Source organism: Nelumbo lutea, chromosome 4, assembly GCF_056320005.1.
Source record: "Nelumbo lutea isolate HS-2025 chromosome 4, American lotus-T2T, whole genome shotgun sequence".
Lineage (NCBI taxonomy): Eukaryota > Viridiplantae > Streptophyta > Magnoliopsida > Proteales > Nelumbonaceae > Nelumbo > Nelumbo lutea.
Window position 1 is genome coordinate 33,118,583 of NC_142687.1, and position 24,857 is coordinate 33,143,439.

At 38.4% G+C, this 24,857-nt stretch overlaps 1 protein-coding gene across 4 annotated transcripts in view; it reads right to left on the minus strand.

Moving 5' to 3' along the window:
* The window catches only part of LOC148855069 (DEAD/DEAH box RNA helicase family protein), a 145,219-nt gene that overhangs the window by 39,526 nt on the left and 80,836 nt on the right, over nucleotides 1-24,857 (minus strand). For all 4 annotated transcript variants that reach the window (XM_088983399.1, XM_088983398.1, XM_088983396.1 and 1 more), the window contains exon 11: nucleotides 1,958-2,191. In XM_088983399.1, coding sequence (XP_088839525.1) covers nucleotides 1,958-2,191 — 234 coding nt within the window. The remainder of the gene's footprint in view (nucleotides 1-1,957; nucleotides 2,192-24,857) is intronic.

Below are 24,857 nucleotides of genomic sequence, written 5' to 3' on the forward strand. Positions count from 1 at the left end.
ATCAAGGGGAAGGGAAAAAGAGTTGTCTGCAATAAATGTACGAGTGATTTTAGTTATAGCAACAAGGGTGGTACTAGCCATTTGGCTAGGCATATGGCCACTCATCTAAAAAATATTGATAGTCAAAATCACAAATTAAGCGAGTTTTTTCGGTAATTTTCAATATTCTCAAGAAAAATGAGACAAGAATTAGAGAAATCTTTTGTACATGTTAAACAACCACTTTTATTGGCTAAAGACCCTTTGCTAGAAAGTTTTTTACAACAATTAGTAATCCCCAATTAAAAAAAAAACGTTTCTAGAAAAGCAATTAAAGCAAATGCTTTAAAAATTTTTATTCACATAAACAAAATTTAATTTCTACTTTGTCAACTCTTAATTCTAAAATTGCACTTACATCCGATTTCTTTGCCCTTGCCTATTCCTTCCATGGCTTCTACCCTTTTGAACCTCCATTTGAGACTTTTCGGCCAGAACTCCAACCCTACAAAGCTCCTATTCCTGTTTGACGCCAAAATCCCTCACCTCCCCCACTAATTGTCTTGAGGAAAGAGGCACCCTCCTCCTATGGTCTAATAATCTCCTTCCCCAAGTTCTCTAGCACTGGCAAGATGCTGGGAAGAAATTCCAACCAAATAGCAACCACATAGAGATGGCCTCCAGAAATTATTAATGGCCATTAGAACTGACCCTTTCCAATTTACTTCCATCCACACCCATTCACAACTCTCCTTTGCCAAGTAAGAGTAGTCCACTCTAATGAAGCCACTACACAATTCCCCCACCATTTCAATTATCTTGTTACTCTAGTACGAAGAAACCTTCCATTCGTCTTTCATTAACCCTCCTACCCTCAGGTGCCACTTCCCGATCCAAAACTTGAAAACATCAATCACCAACCCCTTCAACTAGACCAGCAATACACGACCAAGTTCTTTAACCAACAGTAGTAAGGCCAGTTACATTCCTTGAGGTAGTTTTCGAACTTTGAGGCAGATAAGCAGGTCATATTTTGTTTAAGAATAGGTTCTAAAACAAACAGCAGAAAATGGTCCCCTTCTAATTTTCCAACCATACACCTCTTCAAGTATTGTTTACATTCCTCATCAATAGTTTCCCCCAACAGGATATAGATTGTCAACACATCTTTAACTACTTCATAGTTTCGTCATGAGGCCAAGCTTGTATTCCAACCATATCTCTATACGAACAGGTATTATCCACCATTCCCCGACCCCGACCTTCTCGCTCTGAATTTCTTTCCTCATTTGGTCGAGATCTCCCTCTCCTCCAAGGAGGAATCGGAAGAGATTTTTTCCATGCCTATTAGGACTCCCTCTCAACCTCTCCCTACGCCGAACTTTAGCATCTCCAGCGACAAACCCTTCCTAGATATTTAGGTAACACCTATCTCCCGAAACACGGTCGTTGCGATTTATGAAAACGTTGAAACTCACACGGCTCCATTTTCACCCATTATTTCAGCACTGTTCACCGTTGTTCACCACCCATCAAAAATAACTACTATAATTTGAATTGGGATTTTATTTTAATAAAGAGATTGAAGGGAAGGGAAAGTGAAGACATCTTCAGAGTGCAACACAATTATGAAGGAAAAGTATTACCGAAAAGAATGCAATTAATATGTTGAACTTTTCAGAAATCAAAGAAATTCTAGAAATATCAAGTTTTTTACTCAAGCCAACGCTATTCAATTAATTCACATCATGTATTTCTCATTTTGTAGGGACCAATATGGCATCTGAAATCAACATTCAACCCTATCCAATAGATTCCAATGATCACGAAATAGTAAATATATTTATAATAGCAAGTTATTTCATATAGAATGACCAAAGATGAAAAAATGTACTAGAGGACAACAACTTATTTACAATATTTACCTAAAATTTAAAAAACATAGCAAACTAAAAACTACATAGGATCCCTTACAAACCTGCAAAAGTCGATTCATGGGCACAGGCCGCTTTAAATCCCAAATAATTTCTGAAACTGCATCTAATTGACTAGGGGTAAGAAAATATGGAAGAGCCTTCAACATTTTCTTTGTGAGGTTAGACCAATCATCAATTAGGACAGCATTCAGTTCATCTTTTCGGAACTTATCCAACAACCCAATTTTCTCTATTCGTGTGCCAAGTGCTTCAAGCATTTGAAAGAGTCGAGCCAACTTCAAATAAAAAACACTTTGAAAAGTTAGAATGTGTAGCATGCATGAATTTAAAGCAAAAATTACCAATTATGAAAAAAAAAACTTGATTTTCATATTTAAAAACAACTATTTTCAGAACTGATAATTGTAAATGCAAATACAGCATTCCTTTCCATTAATGAAATGATATAGATGTTTCCCAAAATATAAGCACAGATGTGCCAATTATTAAGTATTACAAACATAAAAGACACAGCAAAAACCTGACTGAAGAACAGGGTGTTGGGACATGCCAAATTCATCTCAGAAACAAAATCCTTAGGAGCAAAAAACTTAACCCTATTTGAAAACTACCATCATCGTTCTTGACAGATATATTTATAGGAATGGAAACGGAGTGGGGCAGGATCGGGTTTTACATATCCCGATACCGACCCCAAATACATGTATCCCGCCCCATTCCCCAAAAGGACTAGAAATCCCAACCCCATCCCCATCCTTGCGGCGACAAGGATCCCTGTATTTTCTCCGCCATGCCCCAACCATTGCTAGCCATGGTTTCATTCACATTTTGGATTGGACTTGAACTTGCCTAAACTAATTGAGTATCAATTTGAACTCAAGCAAATAGATACCATTTGCAATCCCAAGTCCCAATAACATTAATTTAAAGTCCATTCAAATTTAGAAATAATACATTTTTAAAATTAATTGATAAAAAAATTTCTTGGATTGGACTTGAACCTGACTAAACTCTAGAGACCCTAAGGCCCAAACCAGCAAACCAATTGGAATGTCATAAGGTTCTTTCTAACTTCTGCCTTCTACTACAATTTCTTTTGATATATTATATAATATCAATTACATTATCATTCCTACCCCACCCTAAACCCGGTCAATGGTCAAAAAACGCATCCCAATCAGTGCAGGGGGTTAGATTGTCATCCCTATATATTTAAGAAATGTTAGAATGCTCGAGTCAGGGGTATTTTGGTCATTCTGGATTATCTGCTTTAGAGTGAAAGGTCTATTGTATCTGAGTTTAAGTTATGTGTCCCATCTTCTATGAGGGACAAAATGGTCTTTCCTGTAACTCTATGTTTTTGAATAAATACAAGTGGGTCAGCTAGGGGAGTGTGACTTTGACTCTCTTCTAGTCTGGTCGAACCTTTCTTTCTTCTTCTTCTTCTTCTTCTTCTTCTTCTTCTCTACTTCAACCTAGAATCTACTAGGGTTTACTAAAATGGTACCAGAGCTGTAAGGTCGTATCCTCATTTCTTTCTTGCTGCTGTTCTCTTTCTGGGTTCGCCGCCAACTTTCACAGTCATCTTCTTCCTTTTCGACTGACCTGAGTGGAGATTCGATAAGGGCCTGAAAAGGAGCTATCGTTTTGTGGGCCTGGAGGTGAGGATGCCTCCGGTCGTTGCTGTGGTGGTCGTTGGAGTGGTATACTAAACCCTCTATTCAGTATCGAAGAGGGCTGAATGTGGACAGGTATGAACACTACTGTTGTTTGTCCAAGTAAGGGACTGTGAATGTTTCTTTTTGTTTCAAAAGTTGATTGTTGTGGTGGTGCTAAGTGTGACTGATATGCATCTTAGTTGTGTTCCTCTGCATTTCTCTTTGTATGTATGTTGAAAGAAGAGTCGTCGACTGCTGAAGTTCACAACAGCAGTAGATTGGTGGTGGTTGTGTCGTGATGATTGGTGTATCTATGTTTCAAAATATTTAAAAGTGATCTCCTATACCTTGTGTGTAATCAGTTCTGCAGTGCGCAGCCCAAGTGTTTGATGTGAGGACTGAGTGATTTCAGTCTTAGTGTGTTGATGGTGAATGGTTCTGCAGTGTGCAGCCCAGGTGTTTGATGTGAAGACTGAGTGATTTCAGTCTTAGTGTGTTGATGGTGAATGGTTCTGCAGTGTGCAGCCCAGCTGTTTGATGTGAAGACTGAGTGATTTCAGCCTTAGTGTGTGGTGTGTAATGTGTATTTAAAGAAGCTGGAATTGGTGGTGTTATAAGTGATATAAGTCTTGTAAAAGAGTGTGAGGTTGTGTTGTATATTTGAAGGTGAAATAATTAAGATGGCTTCATTTGAAAATGGGAATGATAGCAAAACAGGTGTCATGCTTTCTCCAGACTATCTAAGTGTTCAAATGACATCCGTCAAGTTGAATGGTGAGAATTATGTACCATGGGCAAAATCTGTGGAGGTGTTCTTGAAGGCCAAGAGAAAGGTAAAACATGTAAGAGAGGAGAAACCTCCCTCTGATTCCCCTGGGTTCAGTGACTGGGAACAAGTATATGCACAGATAATGACATGGCTCTGGAACAGCATGGAACCAAAGATTAGTGTGAACTTCATGTTCCTAGATACAGCTAAGGAAATCTGGGATCATGCTAAGAAGTTGTACTCTGGACAACACAATACAACTAGGGTGTATCAGTTGTACCAAGAGTATTTCAATTTGAAGCAAGGGAGTCAAAGCTTAGAAGAGTACTATGCAAGTTTGAGGAACATTCGCAATGAGCTTAATGTGTATCATCCTCTAACATCAGATGTTCAAATCCAACAACAGCAACGTGAGCAGCTTGATGTGACAAGGTTTCTTGTGCGGTTGAAGGCTGAGTATGAGCCTATCAGAGCACAAATATTGGGAGGATCTGCTCTTCCCTCACTTGAAGAAGTTTTTACTCGTCTTAAGAGAACATCCATTGAGTCGGTAGAACATTCTTCTCTCTCTGACAGATCTGGTTTGGTAGTGACTAAGGGGGTGGTCATGGAAATAGAAGTGGTGGTGTCAGGAGTGGACTCCCAAGCAACCGTGGTGGTCACATGTTTAGTAGGGTTAGTGGTCGGACTATAGGTCAAGACTCAGGGGGAGGTCGAGGAAGAGGAAGGAGTAATACTCAGAGAAAGTGTACACATTGTGGTTTAGAGGGGCACACAGTTAATTTCTGCTATGATTTGCGTGGTGCAGCCAACACTTAGGCTAACCATGCTAGGACTAAGGGTAGTGACACAATTACTGAAAGTCAGCAAACTGACCCAATCCCCTCCACATCTACTTGTACTTCTAAGAAGGAAATGGTGAGTGTACCACGTGCAGTATATGAGCAGTTCATTCAAACATCTCAGCAGAACGCCGCTACACTTGCCCATTCAGGTATGGCTTGCTTAGCTTCCAAAGACTCACACTGGATCATTGACTCCGGGGCCTCAGACCATATGTCTAGGATTCATGATGTATTTTCTTCCCTTTCCCACTCCTCCACACCTCAAACAGTTACACTTGCTAATGGTTCTACATCTCCTTTCTGTGGTGTTGGTGATGTTAATCTCTCCTCCTTGCCTTTATCATCTGTTTTATATGTTCCTAAGTTTCCTTTTAACCTTATGTCTGTCAGCAGATTAACCAAGTCTCTTAATTGTTCTGTAACCTTCTACCCTTCTTCTTGTGTGTTTCAGGATCTCAAGACGGGGAGGAAGATTGGTGGAGGGCATGAAGCAGGTGGATTATATTACCTTGATGGTGGTGGTCCTCCAGTAGCTTTTCAATCATCTCTTACTCCTCTTCAATGGCACTGCAGACTTGGTCATCCTTCTCTCAAGGCCTTGAAGTTACTGGTTCCTTCCTTGAGTCATCTTTCATCATTAGATTGTGAGACATGTCAATTGGGTAAATATCATAGAGTCTCATTTAATCCAAGAGTTGATAGTCGTGTCTCAAGTCCTTTCTCTTTAGTTCATTCCGATGTATGGGGTCCAATTAAAGTGGTGTCATACAATGGGTATAAGTATTTTGTAATCTTTGTTGATGACTTTTCAAGGATGACATGGATTTATCTTATGAAAGATCGTAGTGAATTGTTCCCTATTTTTCAAAAATTTTATGCTGAAATACGCACTCAATTTGGTGTTCATATTAAAATTCTTCGCTCCGATAATGCCAAAGAATACAACTCCTCACCATTTCAGCAATACCTAGAACATCATGGGATCATTCATCAAACTTCTTGTGCCTACACCCCACAACAGAACGGTGTAGCTGAACGAAAAAATCAACATCTTCTTGAAACTGCTTGATCCTTAATGATTAATATGAATGTCCCAAAACATTTTTGGAGTGATGTTGTTCTTACATCCTGTTTTCTGATCAATCGGATGCCCATGTCAATCCTTGGAAGTCAATCCCCTTTCTCCGTTTATTTCCATTTCCTCAAGAATCTTTGTTTCCCACTTTATCTCCATTTCCTCTTACCCCAAGAATCTTTGGTTGTGTTTGTTTTGTTCAACACTTGGGGCCTGGGTTAGACAAGCTAGATGCTCGAGCTACTAAGTGTATCTTTCTTGGCTACTCAAGGACTCAAAAAGGGTATAAGTGTTATAACCCAAAATCCCATAAATCGTTTGTGTGCTCTAATGTCACCTTCTTTGAGTCAGTTCCGTTCTTCTCAGATGCTGGGGTCTCTTCCTCTCCCTCTGTGGTTCCCCTTCCTGTACTTGTTGTGGACATCCTTCCAGTAGCTCCTGTTTCTACTACAGATGCACATCCTATGCCTGTTACTACTAAGAAGCCGCCAATCACTCAAGTGTATACCCGCAGAAGTGCATCAGGCCCTCCTCCACTTCAAGAAATCAGTGGGCAGATCTCCTCACAAAGGGATTGTCTCGGGGAAGAATAGATTACATTTGTAACAAGCTGGGACTATATGATATATACTCTCCAGCTTGAGGGGGAGTGTTAGAATGCTCGAGTCAAGGGTATTTTGGTCAGTCTGGATTATCTGCTTGAGAGTGAAAGGTCTATTGTATCTAAGTTTAAGTTATGTGTCCCATCTTCTATGAGGGACAAAATAGTCTTTCCTGTAACTCTATGTTTTTGAATAAATACAAGTGGGTCAGCTAGGGGAGTGTGATTTTGACTCTCTTCTAGTCTGGCCGAACCTTTCTTTCTTCTTCTTCTTCTTCTTCTTCTTCTTCTTCTTCTTCTTCTTTCTCTTTTCTTTCTTCTTCTCTACTTCAACCTAGAATCTGCTAGGGTTTACTAACAAGAAACAACCCTAAGGAAAACCTATAACAACCTTTCCCACTAAGTGATGAAAATTTGGGTTTGAAGGCATAATAAGACAATCAAGGAGATGGTGAAATATTAATAATGTAATTTCTCCAAGAGACTGATCTTGCTCAAGCAATGTGAAACATTAGTAATATAATATCTAATATATATTAGATTATGTATATTGAAAACATGGTTTGCAATATTTGTAAGGTTTAGTGAAAATGTTCTAAGAACAAATGGGAATGGCTTACAATTCTAATATATTAAAAACATGACACTACATAAAACGGAATGGAAACTGCCTTAGTGAGAAGGTCTACAAGTTGCATGTTGGAGGTAATAATACAGAAGACACACTTCTTGAGAAGCAACTCTTTCTCTGATAAAGTGTTGGTCCACTTCAATATATTTAGTTCTGTCATGTTGTACTGAATTATGGGCTATATTAATAGCAATCTGATTGTCATAGTACAGCATTAGGGGCTTCTCAAAAGTAATGCCCAACTCCTCAAATAGGGATTTCAACCATAGTACTTCAGCCACACCATTTGCCATGGACCTATATTCAACTTCAGCACTAGAGCGAGCAATAACATTTTGTTTCTTACTCCTCCAAGAAACAAGATTACCTCCTACAAATGCACAATATCCAGAGTTAGACCTCCTATCAACATCTGTGCAAACTTCTATTTTCATGTGACCATTATCCTTGAATAGTATACCTCTGCATGGTCACCTCTTCCAATACGCCAGTATCCTCTCAATTGCAAGTAAATGAGTAATTCTAGGAGAATGCATATACTGGCTGACAACATTGACTACATAACTGATGTCTGGTCATGTGAGACAAAGATAGAGAAGTTTTCCAACTAGGTGCGTCAAGGGGCTCTCCACCTTTTGCACTGATCTTGTGATTTTGTTCAATAGGTGTGTCAACAGGTTTAACACCTATCTTCCTTGTTTCTTCCAACAAATCAAGAACATACTTTCTTTGGGAAACAAAAATCCCATGCTTAGACCGAGCTACCTCAATACCCAAGAAATACCGTAGCTCTCCCAGGTCTTTGACCTCAAACCCTTGATGAAAAAGTTACTTAAGAGACTCAATCTCACGAGTATCACTCCCTCTCACTACAATATCATCCACATATAAAACAAGCAATGTTAAGGAAGAATCCACTTTCTTAATAAAAAGAGTGTGATCTGACTAGGCTTGCACATAACCAAATTTTTCAAGAGCTTGTCTGAACCTATCAAACCAGGCTCTGGGAGACTGTTTCAGTCCATATAAGGCCTTATTCAGTCGACAAACCTTCTTTCTTGTTTTTGCACTATAAAATCCAGGAGGTAACTACATGTACACTTCTTTTTGCAAGTCTCCATTGAGGAAGGCATTTTTAACATCCATCTGAAACAAAGTCCATGAGTAGCTGGCTGCAAGAGATAATAAAACTCTAATAGTGTTCATCTTGGCTACTGGTGCAAAAGTCTCCAAGTAGTCGCCATATGTCTGAGTAAAATCCCTTTGCAACTAATCTGGCCTTATACCTTTCAATGGAACCATCAGCATTATGCTTCACAGTAAACATCCATCTGCATCCGACCGGTTTCTTCCCTTTATTCTTTAGAAGGGCATTCATTTTTACCTTCATTGCATCCTTCCACTCAGGTACCGACAAGGCTTCCTACACTGTTCTAGGAATGGGAATAGTGGCAATGGATGCCAAAAAGGTCTTGTAAGATGGAAACCAATGATCATAAGACAAGAACTAGGAAATATAGTGAGTTGTAGATGAGGTACACTGGCGTTTGCCCTTACGGACTGCAATGGGAAGGTCAAGGTTCAACAAATGGGAAGGTAACTCATCTTTAATGGGAGATGAAGGAACTGTGGTACCTGGATCTGGATCCACATAAGGAATTGGGGCTGGTCCAGACTGCTAATGACCGAAGTCAACCTGCCTCCACCGTCTATGATAAACTCTTAAATCCCGGCACCTCTGACAGCCCTCCTCACTACACTCCCCTTCGATGATTGGGACAGGTAATGGAATTTCTGATGAATAAACCCCCACCTCACTACTCTCCCCCTAAGAAGAAACCCTAGGATGAATCCCAACCTCACTACTCTCCCCCTGAGGAGAAACCCTAGGATAATAGGGTACATCCTCAAAGAAGTGACATCCATAGAAACAAACCTCCTCCTAGAAGTAGGTTCATAGCAGCAATATCCCTTTTGAGTTTGTGCATAACCAAGGAAAATGCATTTTGAGGCTTTAGGATCAAATTTGGAACGATGAGGTCCAAGGGTCTGAACAAAGCAAGTACAACCAAAAATTTTAAGAGGAATGGTAAATAACTCCTTATCAGGATATAAAAGATTAAATGGAGCTTTCATGTCCAGAACTCGTGAAGGAAGTCGGCTGATGAGATATACAATTGTATGAATGGCATCCCCCCAAAAACGTATAAGCACATTGGAATTAAACATAATGCTTCTAGCCACCTCCAATATGTGTCTATTCTTCCTCTCAGCCACCCCATTTTGTTGAGGTGTATGAGGACAGGTACTCTGATGGATAATCTCATGGTCAAGGAAATATGAGGCTAATGGTCTTGCAAAATACTCTTTCGCATTATTGGATCTGAAAATTTTGATTTTAATCCCAAACTGGGTTAAAATCATATGATAAAATATCCGAGTTAGAGGTAGGAACCTCATCTCGAGAACGCATAAGGTAAACCCATGAAAAACAAGTATAGTCATCAACAAACAACAAGAAATATCTATACCCCCCCCATAGCAGTAATATGATATGCTCCCCAAACATCGGTATGCACAGCTTCAAAAGGAATATTACTTCTTTTATTACTCAAGGAATAGGTTGTTCCATAATGCTTTGCAAGCTCACAACTTTCACATTTTAAATTGGACATCTGGACAGACTCAAAAAAACTAGGAAACAAGCTTTTCCAAGACCTAAAAGATAAGTGACCTAACCGGTTATGCCAAAGCATAACCTGACTAACAGACTGAGAAACAAAAGACCTCCCAACATCATTATCTTCCCCATGTGAGCTCCCTCTAAGCAGGTAGATTCCATTCGTCTCACGACCAATCCCAATCACCTTCTTTGTCTCCAAATCCTGAAAAACACATCAATCAGGAAAAAAGGTTACAGAACAATTTTGGGTTTTAGTGATGCTACTGACTAAAAGCAAATTAATACTAGGTTTAGGAACATGTAAAACAGAAGATTTCCTGCAATGTTCACATACTAGGTCCCTCTCATCTTCCTTCTTCATATCCCTCTCCTTATCATGGTTTCAAATGTCGCCCGACATAAGTCGATGTCAAGGCTCACCGACATGAAAATGGATGGTAATATAAAAATTACATTATGTCGGTCGATATTTCCTATATTTCGGAAATGTCGACCAAATCAGTCCAAATAACCAAAACAAATACAGTTTTTCCTATTATGTCGACTAATGTACATTAAAAATATAATATATTAGTATATTATATTAATATAATACAATATATTAATATAGTTTATTCCATTAATATTTCTATTTAATATTTCGAATAAAATATTTATAAAAAGAATGAACAAAATATAAAAACAAAAGAATAAATTAATTACTTTATAAAATAAAACATAAATATTTTTCAAGTAATAAAATATTAACTAGTTAGTATTTTTTTAAATATTTATTAAAATCAGAAAATGTTAATTAAATTTTATAATAAACCATATTCTACATTTAATATAAAAACTCAGAATAAATTTAATAAATTTTATACTAAATCATAGTTTATTATAAATTTAGTATAAAAATCATAACAAATTCATTAAGTTTTATAAGAAATCAGAATTTATCTTAATCTTAATACTATAAAAAGGAGAATCAGTTTATTAAATTTATAATAAAACATAATGTATTATAACGTTAATATTTAAAAAATCAGAACAAATGTATTTCTATTTACTAGTGTGAAATATATATATTAGAATTTATAATAAATCAGAATTAAAAATAAGAAAAGAAAATATCAGATAACCTTGTAAAAACATCAAAATGCATAATAAATCGGTAAATCGTCATTTACTAATTTGTTATTGATCTTAGTTTCTTAGCTTTATATAATGGTTGGGAATAAGATAATAGTCTAGAAATATGTATTAATGCTTCTTTTATCATTTTACAAAATATCTTTGCATATTTCCACATATTTCATAATATTTCCACAATGTCTCTAATTTTTACAATATTTCCCCTCGACATTTCCGACATTTCCGACATATGTCCTATATTTTGGTAAGCAACATTTCCATCGACATCGATATTTTAAACCTTGCTCATCACCCCCAAACTTTTGTTTGACCGCTGCCAAGGGTGATTCAACAGGTGTCTTTAGCATGTTCTCCTACTCTCTCACTGTGCACTAGGGAGTAGGCTTTTGATAAGGTCAAACTATCTCTCATGAGAAGTTGTCTCACAATATCATATTCAAATTTCAGACCAGCTAGGAATTCAAACACCCTATTAGTTTCAACTTGCTTTCTATAAGAAAGTGTATTCTTCTGACTCTCCCACTCAATCGTTTCTAGGTGATCAATTTCACACCACAAGAATTTCAAGGTTGAGAAGTAGACCGAGACTGGTTTCTCTCCTTGCTTAAGGTTATTAACTTCACATTTCATCTCATAATCCCTAGCAACATTAAGAGGTTGGGAGTAGGTCTCTTTCATGATCTCCCAAATTTCCTTAGTTGCTTTTGCCCCAAGTAGTTTCGGCTGATGTGAGGCTGCATGGACTTGCACAGCCATGTTAATAGTTGTCAAGGCAACGTCTAGGCAACAAGGCACCCTTTGAGGCTCACCTCGCCTAATCGCTAAGCAGTTTTGTATTATGTATTGTAAAATACTTTTTTATTCTTTATTTTTTGACATTATAATTATAAAATAGGCACTATTAAACTAAAATATTCATTTTGTGTGTTTATATACTAAGTTGTTTTTATTATTTTCTTATTTGTTAGGATTTAATCAATATAAACATTGCTAAATGCTGTATTGAACCCTCAAAGACTTTAAAACCTGAACCAATAAGTAAGGAAGAACTTAAAATTTTGTCTAATCAACACATTTTCTATACTTCAACATGAACTCTATACTTTTCTTATGAAAATTATGAATAGTTATTAAGGAAATATGGCTATGGTACCTAGGGAACTACCCTAGGATCCATGTTTTCTATATAAAAAAATCCATCGCCTAGGCGTTGCCTAGGCAACTAGGTGACAAGGCGCCCCCCCAACGCCCAGCCTCGCCTTGGCGCCTTGAAAACTATGGCCATGTCATAACCAAATAGTTCTCTTGAACCCATTTGGCATAGGTCGGGTCATCCGTAGTTGGTTCCTTCACATCCCCCAACAAAAAATTCAGTTCCCCCTACCCCCAATGGCCATCATGGCTGATTGGGCCCACTCCAAGTAATTTGATCCGTCAAACTTGACAGTGGTGATCTGAAAAGTGTTCTCAGAAATACTACCAGAACCACCAGCCCCCCAAAAAGCTTCCCCTTGATTCTTAAACTCCATTGTTGACAGCCCTTCTCAAAAAATAGGTTAAAAAAAACCCTTTTATGTACTGAAATAGGTTCGGCCACCACCCAGAATTTGCTAACACCTGACCTAGAAGGATGAAATAGGTTCGGCGACCACCCAGAAATATTGAATTAGGTTCTTTTAGTTTTCCAGACAGCAAAATCACTCGATCTTGGATGCTGAAACTGATCCAGAATTAGCAACAGTCATAGACTTTTAGGGTTTCAATCCTAGAACTGATCATAGGTCAAGAAAGAAAGCCTGAAACTCAGAGAGAACTAAATATCTTGCAGCCGCACCTCCCATTTTAATAAAAAAAAAAACTTTTCAGATACGACCTCAAGAACAAATATCAACTTTACTCAAAAAGGTCTATCCGCCACCTTCAAGCCAAGGTCTGAACCCTAAAACTGAGATTTCTTCCCTTCTTCTGATTCTTCCTGATTGCTGAACACTCTCCAAGACCCTACGAACCCTTGGGTATCAATTGCACACTGCCAGCAACCTCCAAGAACCAGTCGATGAACTAATCTCTGCTGAAACTTCCAACCCTAGGAAGTTCTCATGTAGTTGACCTGATTAGACTAACATGAGAATTCCTAGGTTAACTCTGATACCAATTAGTCGAATAGGAATGCAATGAATCTTAGGTATAATGAGTAATAAACAAGAAAAAGAATGAGAAAGAAAGAGAGAAGGAGAACACAAAGAGGAGAATTCAGAGAATTTGGATTGACTAGTATTGCCACCCCACTCATCCTTTTATATTAATAATCAAAATAAGAGTAAAAGGGCTGAATTACCCCTACTGCTTACATAGGCGGCAAAAGAAATAATAAACTACCAACTGAGACTAACTACCATCATAAACAAGTAAATAGCAGTGGGGACCACATTAATGTTCTCTACATATACAATTGTTTTTTATGGCTTTTCAAGACTCACATGTGCATTTATACTTCTAACAATTCCTTTAAGGTTATTAATTAATTCCATGTTCTTAGAAAATTTCCCTGACTTTTTAGATTTTCTTAGTATCTTAGAAAAATTAGCAAAATATCCTCGAAATTTCCCCATCTCAACATGGTGCAATGTCCAACAATATCAAATATGTAAACCATGATTGTGGCATGTTTATTAGCTGTGGTTTATGCAGTAATTTAAAAGGCATGCCTAGGCACACAGGCGAGGCGCATTTTAAGGTATGCGCCTTGCCTAGGTCCTAGGCGCAGCCCTTTCAAAAGGTGCACACCTGGTGTGCCTAGGCATAAGCCTGATGCACATAGCACCTCAGCCCAATTGTGCGCCTTTTGAAAATTCCACGCTTTTTTGCTTTTTTTGAACCTAGCAGTTGGGTCGGGGCATGCACAAACAAGTCCTTGTTAGGGTCTTAAATTCTAAGTTCTCGCACAAAAAATAATGTTAGGATCCGAGAAACCCCTATTTCCTAATGTTGTTCATTCATTCATCCTAATAAAATATCTTCTTAAAAAGCAATTAAAATTATAAAATCATTATTTTTGTGTGAGAACTAAGAATTTAGGACCCTAACAAGGCTTTTATAGGCTTGCCTCAAGGGGCGTGGCACCAAGGTAGCTCATAGAATCAGGAATGTAATATGTTTTATATCACATTAGCTACTTTAAGTAATGCAATTGAGGAAAAAAAGAGATTTTGGGTTTTACATGCTTGAAAATATTTTATATGTTTGATTTTATTTTTAAATTTTCATTTGAATATGCTTTACATGTTATGTTTATGTATTTTAATTTTAGATAATAGGTCTTTTAAAACATTTATTTTAAAATTTAATTTTATATCTTTTTATAAATATTATGTTTAATATTTTTATTCTTGTGAATTTTTTGGCTTTTTTCTAATTTTCTGACACTTTATTTTTTAGCTTTTTTTTGTATTTTTGCTCCTTGCTTCAAAAAGGCACATGCCTCGCCTTTGCGCCTTGCACTTTTAAAACATTGGGTTCAAATCTTACAGATCATGCTTTTGTAAATATATATACATATGCGGTCAATATAGACATTACATAAATACAAATAAACACAAATAGTGTCATAGCTCAACAGTAGCATGTCATTCTTTGTGAATAGGAAGTTGTATGTTTAAGTCTCTTCATTGTCATCTTACAAGTTATGATGAAGCAATGACCCAGGTGCTAAACATTGGACAGTTTTCAATGGCTTGTCCAAGTTAACAGTGGGTAACGATTTAAAAAAAAAAAAAAATGCATTCTTAAAGACAGAAAGACCACCCACTCATAAGTTTAATAGTCTAACTGTCCGGTTCAATTTAAGTTTACAACCCAATCTCAGCCATGGTTCACAATATCAATATTGGACATTTCACCATGCAAGGTATGGGGAAATTTCAGGGATATTTCACTAATTCCACTAAGATATTTGAAAATTTTTAAACTTCAAAGAACAAACACAATTTAGGCTCCAAAAACATAGCATACAAATGTATAAATCAAATATGAGAAGAATAAGATACTCGAATAGGTATTTTTCTCTCCATCTCCCTTTTAATCTTTTAGCCTTCTTCTCTTCATTATGTATGTCATTTACTTGCTATTTTGACTTTTTTCTTTTGTCTTTTTTGTAACTATACATTTTGATTAGATTTAGGATCTTCTTTTGTAGTTGTCTGCCATTTTTTCTTTTTCTTTTGAATTATAGTGACTTATTAATTGAATCATAACAAAAATTGTAAGCCAATTATGCAATCACTAAATCCCTATATGTTCTTTCAGGAAATGATTTTAAAAATTATGATGATTTTTAAAGTTTCTAATAATGTTTTACAGCTCTAAACGTTAAATATACACCCTTATCAATGAAATCTGAAATATCACCAAAGTTTTAAAGTTTCTATATGTTCTTTGAAAATTAGGTATTGCCACTTAGAAAAATAGAGAAATTTCACACTCCAAATCCCACTGATATGCAAATCATTCTCAAGTAACAAATTCAACATAGTATGGGGATTGCATTTTGTAGAGAACACTGATGTGGACCCCACTGCTGTGGTCCCCACTGTGTTCGTATGGCAGCATATTTTTGTTGTTTTATTTTTTGTTAGTTATGTCAGTGTTAGTTGGTAGCTATTTCAGTTTGTTATTACAGCTTGTTATTTCAGCTTTATTATTAGTTTATTTGCCATGTTAGCAACAAGGGCAATTCATCCCTTTTACAATTAGTCAACATATATAAATATTAAGAGTGGGTTGGCAGATCTACTGATTAACCCTCTCTCTCTTTTCAAAATCTCTTCGTGTGCTTCTTCTCTTTTCTCTCTCTCTTCTTCTTCTCTTCTGAAATTTCTTCTTTCTTTTGAATTCAAGACTGATTGTAGTCTTGATCGACTACTTGGTATTAGAGCCGACCTTGGAGCTCTTATGTTAGTCTAATTAGATTGACTACATGAGAATCTCCTAGGTTTAGAAGTTTTTCAACAAAGAAGGAGGATCGGCTGATTCTTGGAAGTTACTGATAGTGTGCGACTGCTACTAAGAAGATTGTAGACGGCTGGGAGAGTTTCGGTAGTTAGGAAGAATCAGAAAAAGCTTCAGATCCTCAAGATTGGGGTTTTGCATCAAACAGAAGGTGGCAGCCAGAGATTTTCCTTCATAGAGTAAGTTTTTTCTTGAGAATAACCTTGAAAAAATCATCTTGGTATATTCTGAGAGGTGCGGCTGAAAAATCTGTGTTTTTTCCTTTAGGGTTTTGAGAGAAAACCCTAAAATTCAGAACTGTTGTTGGTTTCAGATCAGATTTTGAACTGGTTTCATACTGAATTCTGTTTTTCTTTATTCTTTGGAAAACCTAGGTCGGTTGTTATCAGTTGTTTCGGTGCTGTTTTCTATTACAGTAGTTTAAAAGGTTTTTTATTATTAATTCTTGACCAAGAATGGAGCTCAATAATCAGGGGGAAGGTGTTTTAGGACTAGCAATTCTGGTAACATGTCTGAGAATGCCTTTCAGATTACAACAGTGAAGTTTGATGGATCAAACTACTTAGAATGGGCTCAATCGGCCATGATGGCCATTGGGGGTAGAGGAAAACCCAACTACTTGTTGGGAGATGTGAAAGAACCAACTAAGGAGGACCAAACTTATACCAAATGGGTTTAGGAGAACTATTTGTTTATGACATGGCTATGCAATTCTATACAGCCACATATCATCTGGAACTATTTGTGGGCAAAAACAGCCAAGGAAATCTGGGATGCCATGAAAGAGACTTACTCCCAACCCCTTAAGCAAGGAGAGAAACCAGTCTCGGTTTACTTCTCTACCTTGAAATCTCTGTGGCATGAAATTGACCACCTGGAAACACTTGAATGGGAAAGTCAAAAGGATGCACAGACTCATGGAAAGCAAGTTGAAACTAATAGGGCTTTTGAATTCCTAGCTCGTCTGAATCCTAGCTCTGATATTGTGAGACAACAAATACTAACAAGGGACAGTGTGACCTTATCTCAAGCCTACACCTTAGTGCATAGTGAAGAAACTAGGAGAAAGGTTATGATGCAGCATCAGCCCTTCCCACCAGCCTTGGCAGCAGTTAAACCTAAGTCTGGGGGTGATACGGAGAGGGATATAAAGAAGGAAGATAAGCAGGATCTAGTGTGTGACCATTGCAAGAATCCTAAGCATACTAAAGACACGTGTTGGAAACTGCACCCTCATCTAGTTCCAGCAAAACTGAGGAACAAAAAGGGTAATGCTCATATGGCTGTTAATACCGATTCAGCATCCTCATCAGGCACAAAAGGCATGCCTCTAGACACCCTAGCTGCTGTCCGGGCTGCCCTAACTCAGTTGGAAAAGGAAGTTGGGAATTCAGCTCAATCATCTCAGCCACCATCAGCTCCTCCCACATCAGCCTTTGCTCATTCAGGTACTTGGGTCTCAACTTACCATGCTTTAGCTCCAGGTAACACTGAACATTGTTGGGTAATAGACTCAGGTGCATCTGACCATATGACTAGCTTACCATCACTGTTCACTACCTATCACTTATCTCCTGATAGAGATAAAGTGTCCATTGTTGATGGTTCCCTAGTTCCCATTTTTAGAAAGGGAGACATTAAGTTGTCTAATACCATTTCCTTATCTTCAATTCTGCATGTTCCTGAACTTAATGCTAACTTGCTTTCAGTCAGTAGTATTACAAAACACTATAATTGTTCAATAACTTTTTTCCCTGACCAATGTGTTTTTCAGGACTTGGAGACAAGGAAGGTGATTGGGACTGGCCGTGAGACGAATGTGACCTATATGCTTGGAGAGAGTTCTCATTGGGAAGATCGTGAAGATAAGAAGTCTTTTGTTTCTCAGTCTGTTAGTCAGGTTATGCTTTGGCATAATCAGTTGGATCATTTATCCTTTCAGTCTTTGAAGAGTTAGTTTCCAAATTTATTTGAGTCAGTTCAGATGTCCAATTTGAGATGTGAGAGTTGTGAGCTTGCAAAGCATTGTAGAACATCTTATTCCTTGAGTAATAAAAGTAGTAATTCTTTTGATATTATGCATACCGATGTTTAGGGCCCGTATCACATCACTTCTATGGGAGATACAGATATTTCTTGTTGTTTGTTGATGACTATACCCGTTTTTCTTGGGTTTACCTTATGCGTTCTCGAGATGAGGTTCTTGCTTTGACCCAGATCTTTCATCAGATGATTTTAACCCAGTTTGGGGTCAAAATCAAAATCTTCAAATCCGATAATGCGAAAGAATACTTTACCAACCCAATAGCCTCTTATTTGCTTGATCATTGGATTATTCACCAGAGTACTTGTCCTTATACACCATAGCAGAATGGGGTTGCTGAGAGGAAGAATAGGCACATACTGGAGGTGGCTAGAAGCATTATGTTTAACTCCAATGTGCCTATTCATTTCTGGGGAGATGTTATTCTTACAACAGTGTCTCATTAATCGAGTTCCTTCACGGGTTCTTGACATGAAGCCTCCATTTACCCTTCTATACCCCGATAAAGAAATGTTTATTGTTCCCCTTAAAACATTTGGTTGCACTTGCTTTGATCAGATTCTTGGAACTCATCGTTCTAAATTTGATCCTAAGGCCTCCAAATGTATTTTTCTCGGTTATGCACAAACTCAAAAGGGTTAATGCTGCTATGAACCTACTTCTAGGAGGAGATTTGTCTCGATGTATGTTACTTTCTTTGAGGAGGTACCTTATTACCCTAGGGTTTCTCCTCAGGGAGAAAGTAGTGAGAGTGGGAGTAAGAATGGGGTTAACTCATCAGAAGTTCCTTTACTTGTTCCATTGAGTGATGAGGGATGTAATGGGGAGGGTTGTCAGAGGTGTCAGGATTTGAGAGTCTATTACAGGCGGTGGAGGCAGGTTGATTTCGGTCATCAACAGTCCAGGCCAGCCCCAGTTCCTTCTGCGAATCCAGATCCAGGTACCACAGTCCCTTTATCAGATCCAGGTCGCACTAAGATACCTTCCACTGTTGCTACTTTACCTCCTTTGGATGACCTTGACCTCCCCATTGCAGTCCGTAAAGGCAAACGGCGTTGCACCACATCCACAGGTCCTTTCTCACATCTATTGTTGATATTCCTATTCCCAGAACAGTGTAGGAAGCCTTGTCAGTTCCTGAGTGGAAAGATGCAATGAAGGTTGAAATGGATGCTTTTCTGAGGAATAATACTTGGGAGCTAGTTGACCAACCTAAAGGAAAGAAACCGAATGGATGTAGATGGGCATTTACTGAGAAACATAATGCTGATGGTTCCATTGAAAGGTATAAGGCCCGGTTAGTTGCAAAGGGATTTACTCAAACTTATGGCATAGACTACTTGGAGACTATTGCTCCAGTAGCAAAGATGACCACTATTAGAATTTTGTTATCCCTTGCAGCCAGTTACTCTTGGCCCTTGTTCCAGATGGTTGTTAAAAATGTCTTCCTCAATGGAGACTTACAAGAAAAAGTCTACATGCAGTAACCTCCTGGATTTTATGATACAGAGACGGGAAAAAAGGTTTGCCGGTTGAATAAAGCCTTGTATGGACTAAAGCATTCCCCTGGAGCCTGGTTTGATAGATTCAGACAAGCCTTTGAAAATGTTGGCTATGTACAGGCCCGGTCAGACCATACATTGCTCATTAAAAGAGTGGACTCTTCCTTGACTTTGCTTGCTGTATATGTGGATGATATTGTAGTGGCAAGGAATGATAACAGTGAGATTGAGTCTCTTAAACAACTCCTTCATCAAGAATTTGAGGTGAAAGATCTGGGACAGCTACGATAATTCTTGGGTATTGAGGTAGGTAGATCTAAACATGGGATTTTTATTTCTCAAATGAAGTATGTTCTAGATCTATTGGAAGAAACTGGTAAGTTGGGTGTTAATCCTGCAGATACACCTATTGAACAGAATCACAAGATCAGTGCAGAAGGTGGAGAGCCACTTGAAGACAAAGCTATGTTCCAACGGTCAGTTGGAAAACTCCTCCATCTTTGTCTCACACGACCGAAAATCAGTTATGCAGTCAGCATTGTCAGTCAATATATGCACTCCCCTAGAACTACTCACCTCCTTGCAGTTGAGAGGATATTAGCATACTTGAAGAGATGTCCAGGTAGAGGTATATTATTCAAGAATAATGATCACATGAAGATAGAGGTTTATACAGATGTTCTTTGGGCTGGGAGTGTTGATGATAGAAGGTCTACCTCTGGATATTGTGCCTTTGTAGGAGATAACCATGTCTCCTGGAGGAGTAAGAAACAAAGTGCTCTTTCTCGTTCTAGTGCTGAAGCTGAATATAGATCTATGGCTAAAGGTATGACTGAAATCCTATGGCTAAAGTTATTATTTGAAGAATTGGGTATAGCTTATGAGAAGCCCTTAATGTTGTATTGTGATAATCATGCTACTATTAATATAGCTCACAATCCGGAACAGCATGACAGAACTAAACATATTGAAGTCGACCGACATTTTGTCAGAGAAAGGGTTTCGTCTCAAAAAGTGTCTCCTGTATATCACCTCCAGCATGCAACTCGCAGATCTTCTCACCAAAGTTGTTCTTAGGAAGAAGTTAGAGGCAGACCTATGCAAGTTGGGAATGACAAATATCTATTCCCAACTCGAGGGGGAGTGTAGAGAACACTGACGTAGACCCCACTGTTGTGGTCCCCACTGTGTTCGTATGGTATCACATTTTTGTTAGTTTATTTTTGTTAGTTATGTCAGTGTGTGTTGGTAGTTATTTTAGTTTGTTATTATAGCTTGTTATTCTAGCTTTATTATTAATTTATTTGCCATGTATGCAATAAGGGCAATTCAGCCCTTGTACAATTAGTCAACATATATAAATATTAAGAGTAGGTCGGCAGATCTACTGATCAACCCTCTTTCTCTCTTTTCAAAATCTCTTCGTGGGCTTCTTCTCTTTTCTATCTCTCTTCTTCTCTTCTGAAATTTCTTCTTTCTCTTCTTTTGAATTCAAGACTGATTGTAGTCTTGATCGACTACTCATCTTTACTTCCAGTATTAGTTATCAAATGGCTCTTGGCCTAGATCATCCACTAGTCAAGCAAGATCTAAGTATCTAACCTGGAACATAAAGCTATAGTAGAAAATGAAATACTCTTCCATGACTTGCTGAAATTAATGCAGCAGAAAAGAAGATTATGGTGCTTAAGAAGCAATTTGAACTACCAAGAAACCTTATAGCAAACTAGGGATATGTGTGACCGTGAGTGATGATACTAGATTAGCAAACTAGCAATAGCCTTAGCATAATATCTTTAAAGGTTTGCAAACTTTTCTATATCTTTCAAAAGCAATGTAACAGGGTAGGTTTATGGGAAGGAAATTATATATCCACATTTATTTAGGGGAGATGGGTATCTCAATTCTCCCCCTGTCCCCCCAACTGAGGGAGGGGCTTCTTTTTTTCTAGGCACAATTTTTCACAAGCATAACAAAATTTAGGGTGGGCCCACACATCCACCAAGAGTAAAGTGAGGAGGGGAAATATATTTCTAGAACATGTTTAGTCAAATGCCACAGGGAATATTGTCCTATATGCTTCATTAAAAAGAAATTTTTAATTCAAATAAGGGGAGAAAAGCATGTGGGATAGATTCCTTTTGATGAATTTGATATACTATGGAAACATTATTTCCCTTGAATAATTAAAAACAATAATATATTTAATACTAAAATCTCAGGTCTACATCTAATCCACTTTACATTGAAATTCTGGAGGCTAGGTCTGCATCTAGTCCACCCTTCTCACAACCCCAGATAGCCAGGACCAGCATTGAATAGTGGCCTTTTTAGATACATGTACATATTTAATCCATTTTTTGGTTAGAACATGCATTTGAGTTGGTCATGTAGATAAATAGAGTTATGACATGCTAAATCATCAATGTTTTTGGAATAAAAAATAGTGCACTTGAGACTTAGGGTCATCATCATCATCATCTAAGCTTTATCCTAACTGTTAGTGGTGTTAGTGAAGGGGTATTTTGGTCTTTGCACTTGTTGAGAATGTTGATGTGTACCGTTATGTTAGTTTGAGTGCCTCTTACTTAAATAAGGGCACTTAAGTCTTTTCCAATAAGTTAATAATATAATAACAGGTCTGGCCGAATCTAGGTATAACTTTTTCCTCTAATTCGAACCAGACCTTCTCTCTTTTCTCTCTTCTTCTTTCCTCTCCTACTACTACTTCTTGTTGTTCACTTTACTTTACAGTCAACAAACAAGACAGAATTCGAGGGCAGGTCGAACTTCAACATGGTATCAGAGCCACATTGAACAAATCAGACTTGCTAAAATTCTGTCTTCTGCGCATTCGAACTAGCGTTTCCCTTGGGTTTCTCAGCTGTGAGTTGGAGACTGGGAAAAGGGCTGAAAAGGAGTGATCACCCTCTTCCCTTGGAGGTTCCTATGCCTCCGATTGTGTCGTTGGTGATTGGTTGTTGTAGTTTCTAAGCCCTAATTAGGGCTGGTACGTGTGGTGCAGTGGTGTCTCAGTCCTTCGTGTGGTTGGCCTTCAGGCGATGAGGTAAAGTTTCTTTTTATGCATATTTTCTGTTATGGAATACATGAGAGGTGTAGTACAGTTCGTATGATGGGTTTTCAGATTGCAGTATGCTAGGGTTTATTCTGGTTTGTGCGTGATTCGAAGGGCAATAGTGTCTACTTAATGGTGAAACTTCCGGTAGTTGTGGATTAGGGTTTGTGGTGTTACAAGTGTGGTTTTCAGCATTTAATATTGCTGAAATTAGTGTGCAGACTTCGGTGAGTAGGGTTTGTGGTGTTGCAGTTTTCAGCATTTAATATTGCTGAAATCAGGGTGCAGATTTCGGTGAGTAGGGTTTGTGGTGTTGCAGTTCTCAACATATATTACTGTTGAAATCAGTGTGCAGATTTCGGTGAAGTGTTTATGTGCAGTGTGCAGTGTGTAGTGCTCAGAATTCAGTGATAAGGGAGTTCGGCAATGGCAGATAACAATGATAGTAAACCTAGTGTCATGATATCTACTGACTACCTGAATGTCCAAATGACCTCCATTAAGCTGAATAGAGAGAACTATGTCCCTTGGGCCAAGTCTATAGAGGTTTTTCTGAAGGCGAAGAAGAAAGTGAAGCACATAAAAGAGGAGAAACCCCCCGCTAATTCTCAGGAGTATGAAGACTGGGAATAGGAAGATGCACAGATCATCACATGGTTCTGGAACAGTATGGAACCCAGAATCAATGTGAACTTCATGTTTCTTGACACAGCCAAAGAGGTGTGGGATCATGCTAAGAAACTGTATTCAGGTCAGGGTAATACCACTAGGGTATATCAACTGTATCAGGAATACTTCAATCTGCAATAGGGAAATCAGAGCCTTGAGGAGTACTATGCCAGTGTGAGAAATATCTGTAATGAGCTAAACGTCTATCATCCTCTCACTTCTGATGTCAAAGTTCAACAATAACAGCGAGAGCAGCTTGATGTGACACGGTTTCTGGTGGCTGAAGTCTAAGTATAAACCAGTACGAGCCCAGATACTAGGGGGATCTGCTCTTCCATCTTTAGAGCTGTTTGCTGGTCATCGGAGGGCTTCCATTGGATCTATGGATTCTAATGTCTCAGATAAATCAGCATTTGCAGTATCAAGAGGTCGAGGTGGCAGAAGTGGGGCTCGAGGAGCCCAGCCTGGAAGGAGTGGTAGTGGTGGACCTACACATATCCGTGGTGGTGGTCGTACTGGAGGCAAAGATTCAGGGGGAGCTCGTGGTAGAGGACGTGGCTCGGGTCCACGGAAGTGTACTCATTGTGGTTTGGATGGACATACTATTAACTACTGCTATGACTTACATGGTCCTCCCTTGACGTGGGCCAACCATGCCATGACTAGTGACACCAGTTTCAGCTCTAGATAGGAAAACCGGGCAGCTGATCCGATGCCTTCTACTCTCAGATGGTCCAAGCAAGGAGATGGTGAGTATTCCCCGGGATGAGTATGAAAGGTTTGTTCAATCCAAGTCGCAGCAGAACACAGCTTCCTTTGCACACTCAGGTATGGCTTGTTTGGCATCCACACCCAACCCCTGGATTATTGACTCTGGAGCCTCCGATCACATGACGGGAACTCCAGGTATGTTTTCATCTCTCACCCATTGCTCAACATCACAATCTGTTACCCTTGCTAATGGATCCACATCATCTATCTGTGGTGTTAGTAATGTTGACCTAGACCCTGTATCCCTATCCTCTGTTTTATTTGTACCTAAGCTTCCATTTAATCTTATGTCTGTTAGTAAGCTGACCAAGTCCCTTAATTGCCCCATCACATTTTACCCCTCAATGTGTGTTTTTAAGGATCTCAAGATGGGGATGAAGATTGGTGGAGGGCAAGAAGTCGGTGGACTGTATTATCTTGATGGTGGTGGAAGAACGTCAACGGCCCTTCAGTCATCCATTTCTCCTCTCCATTGG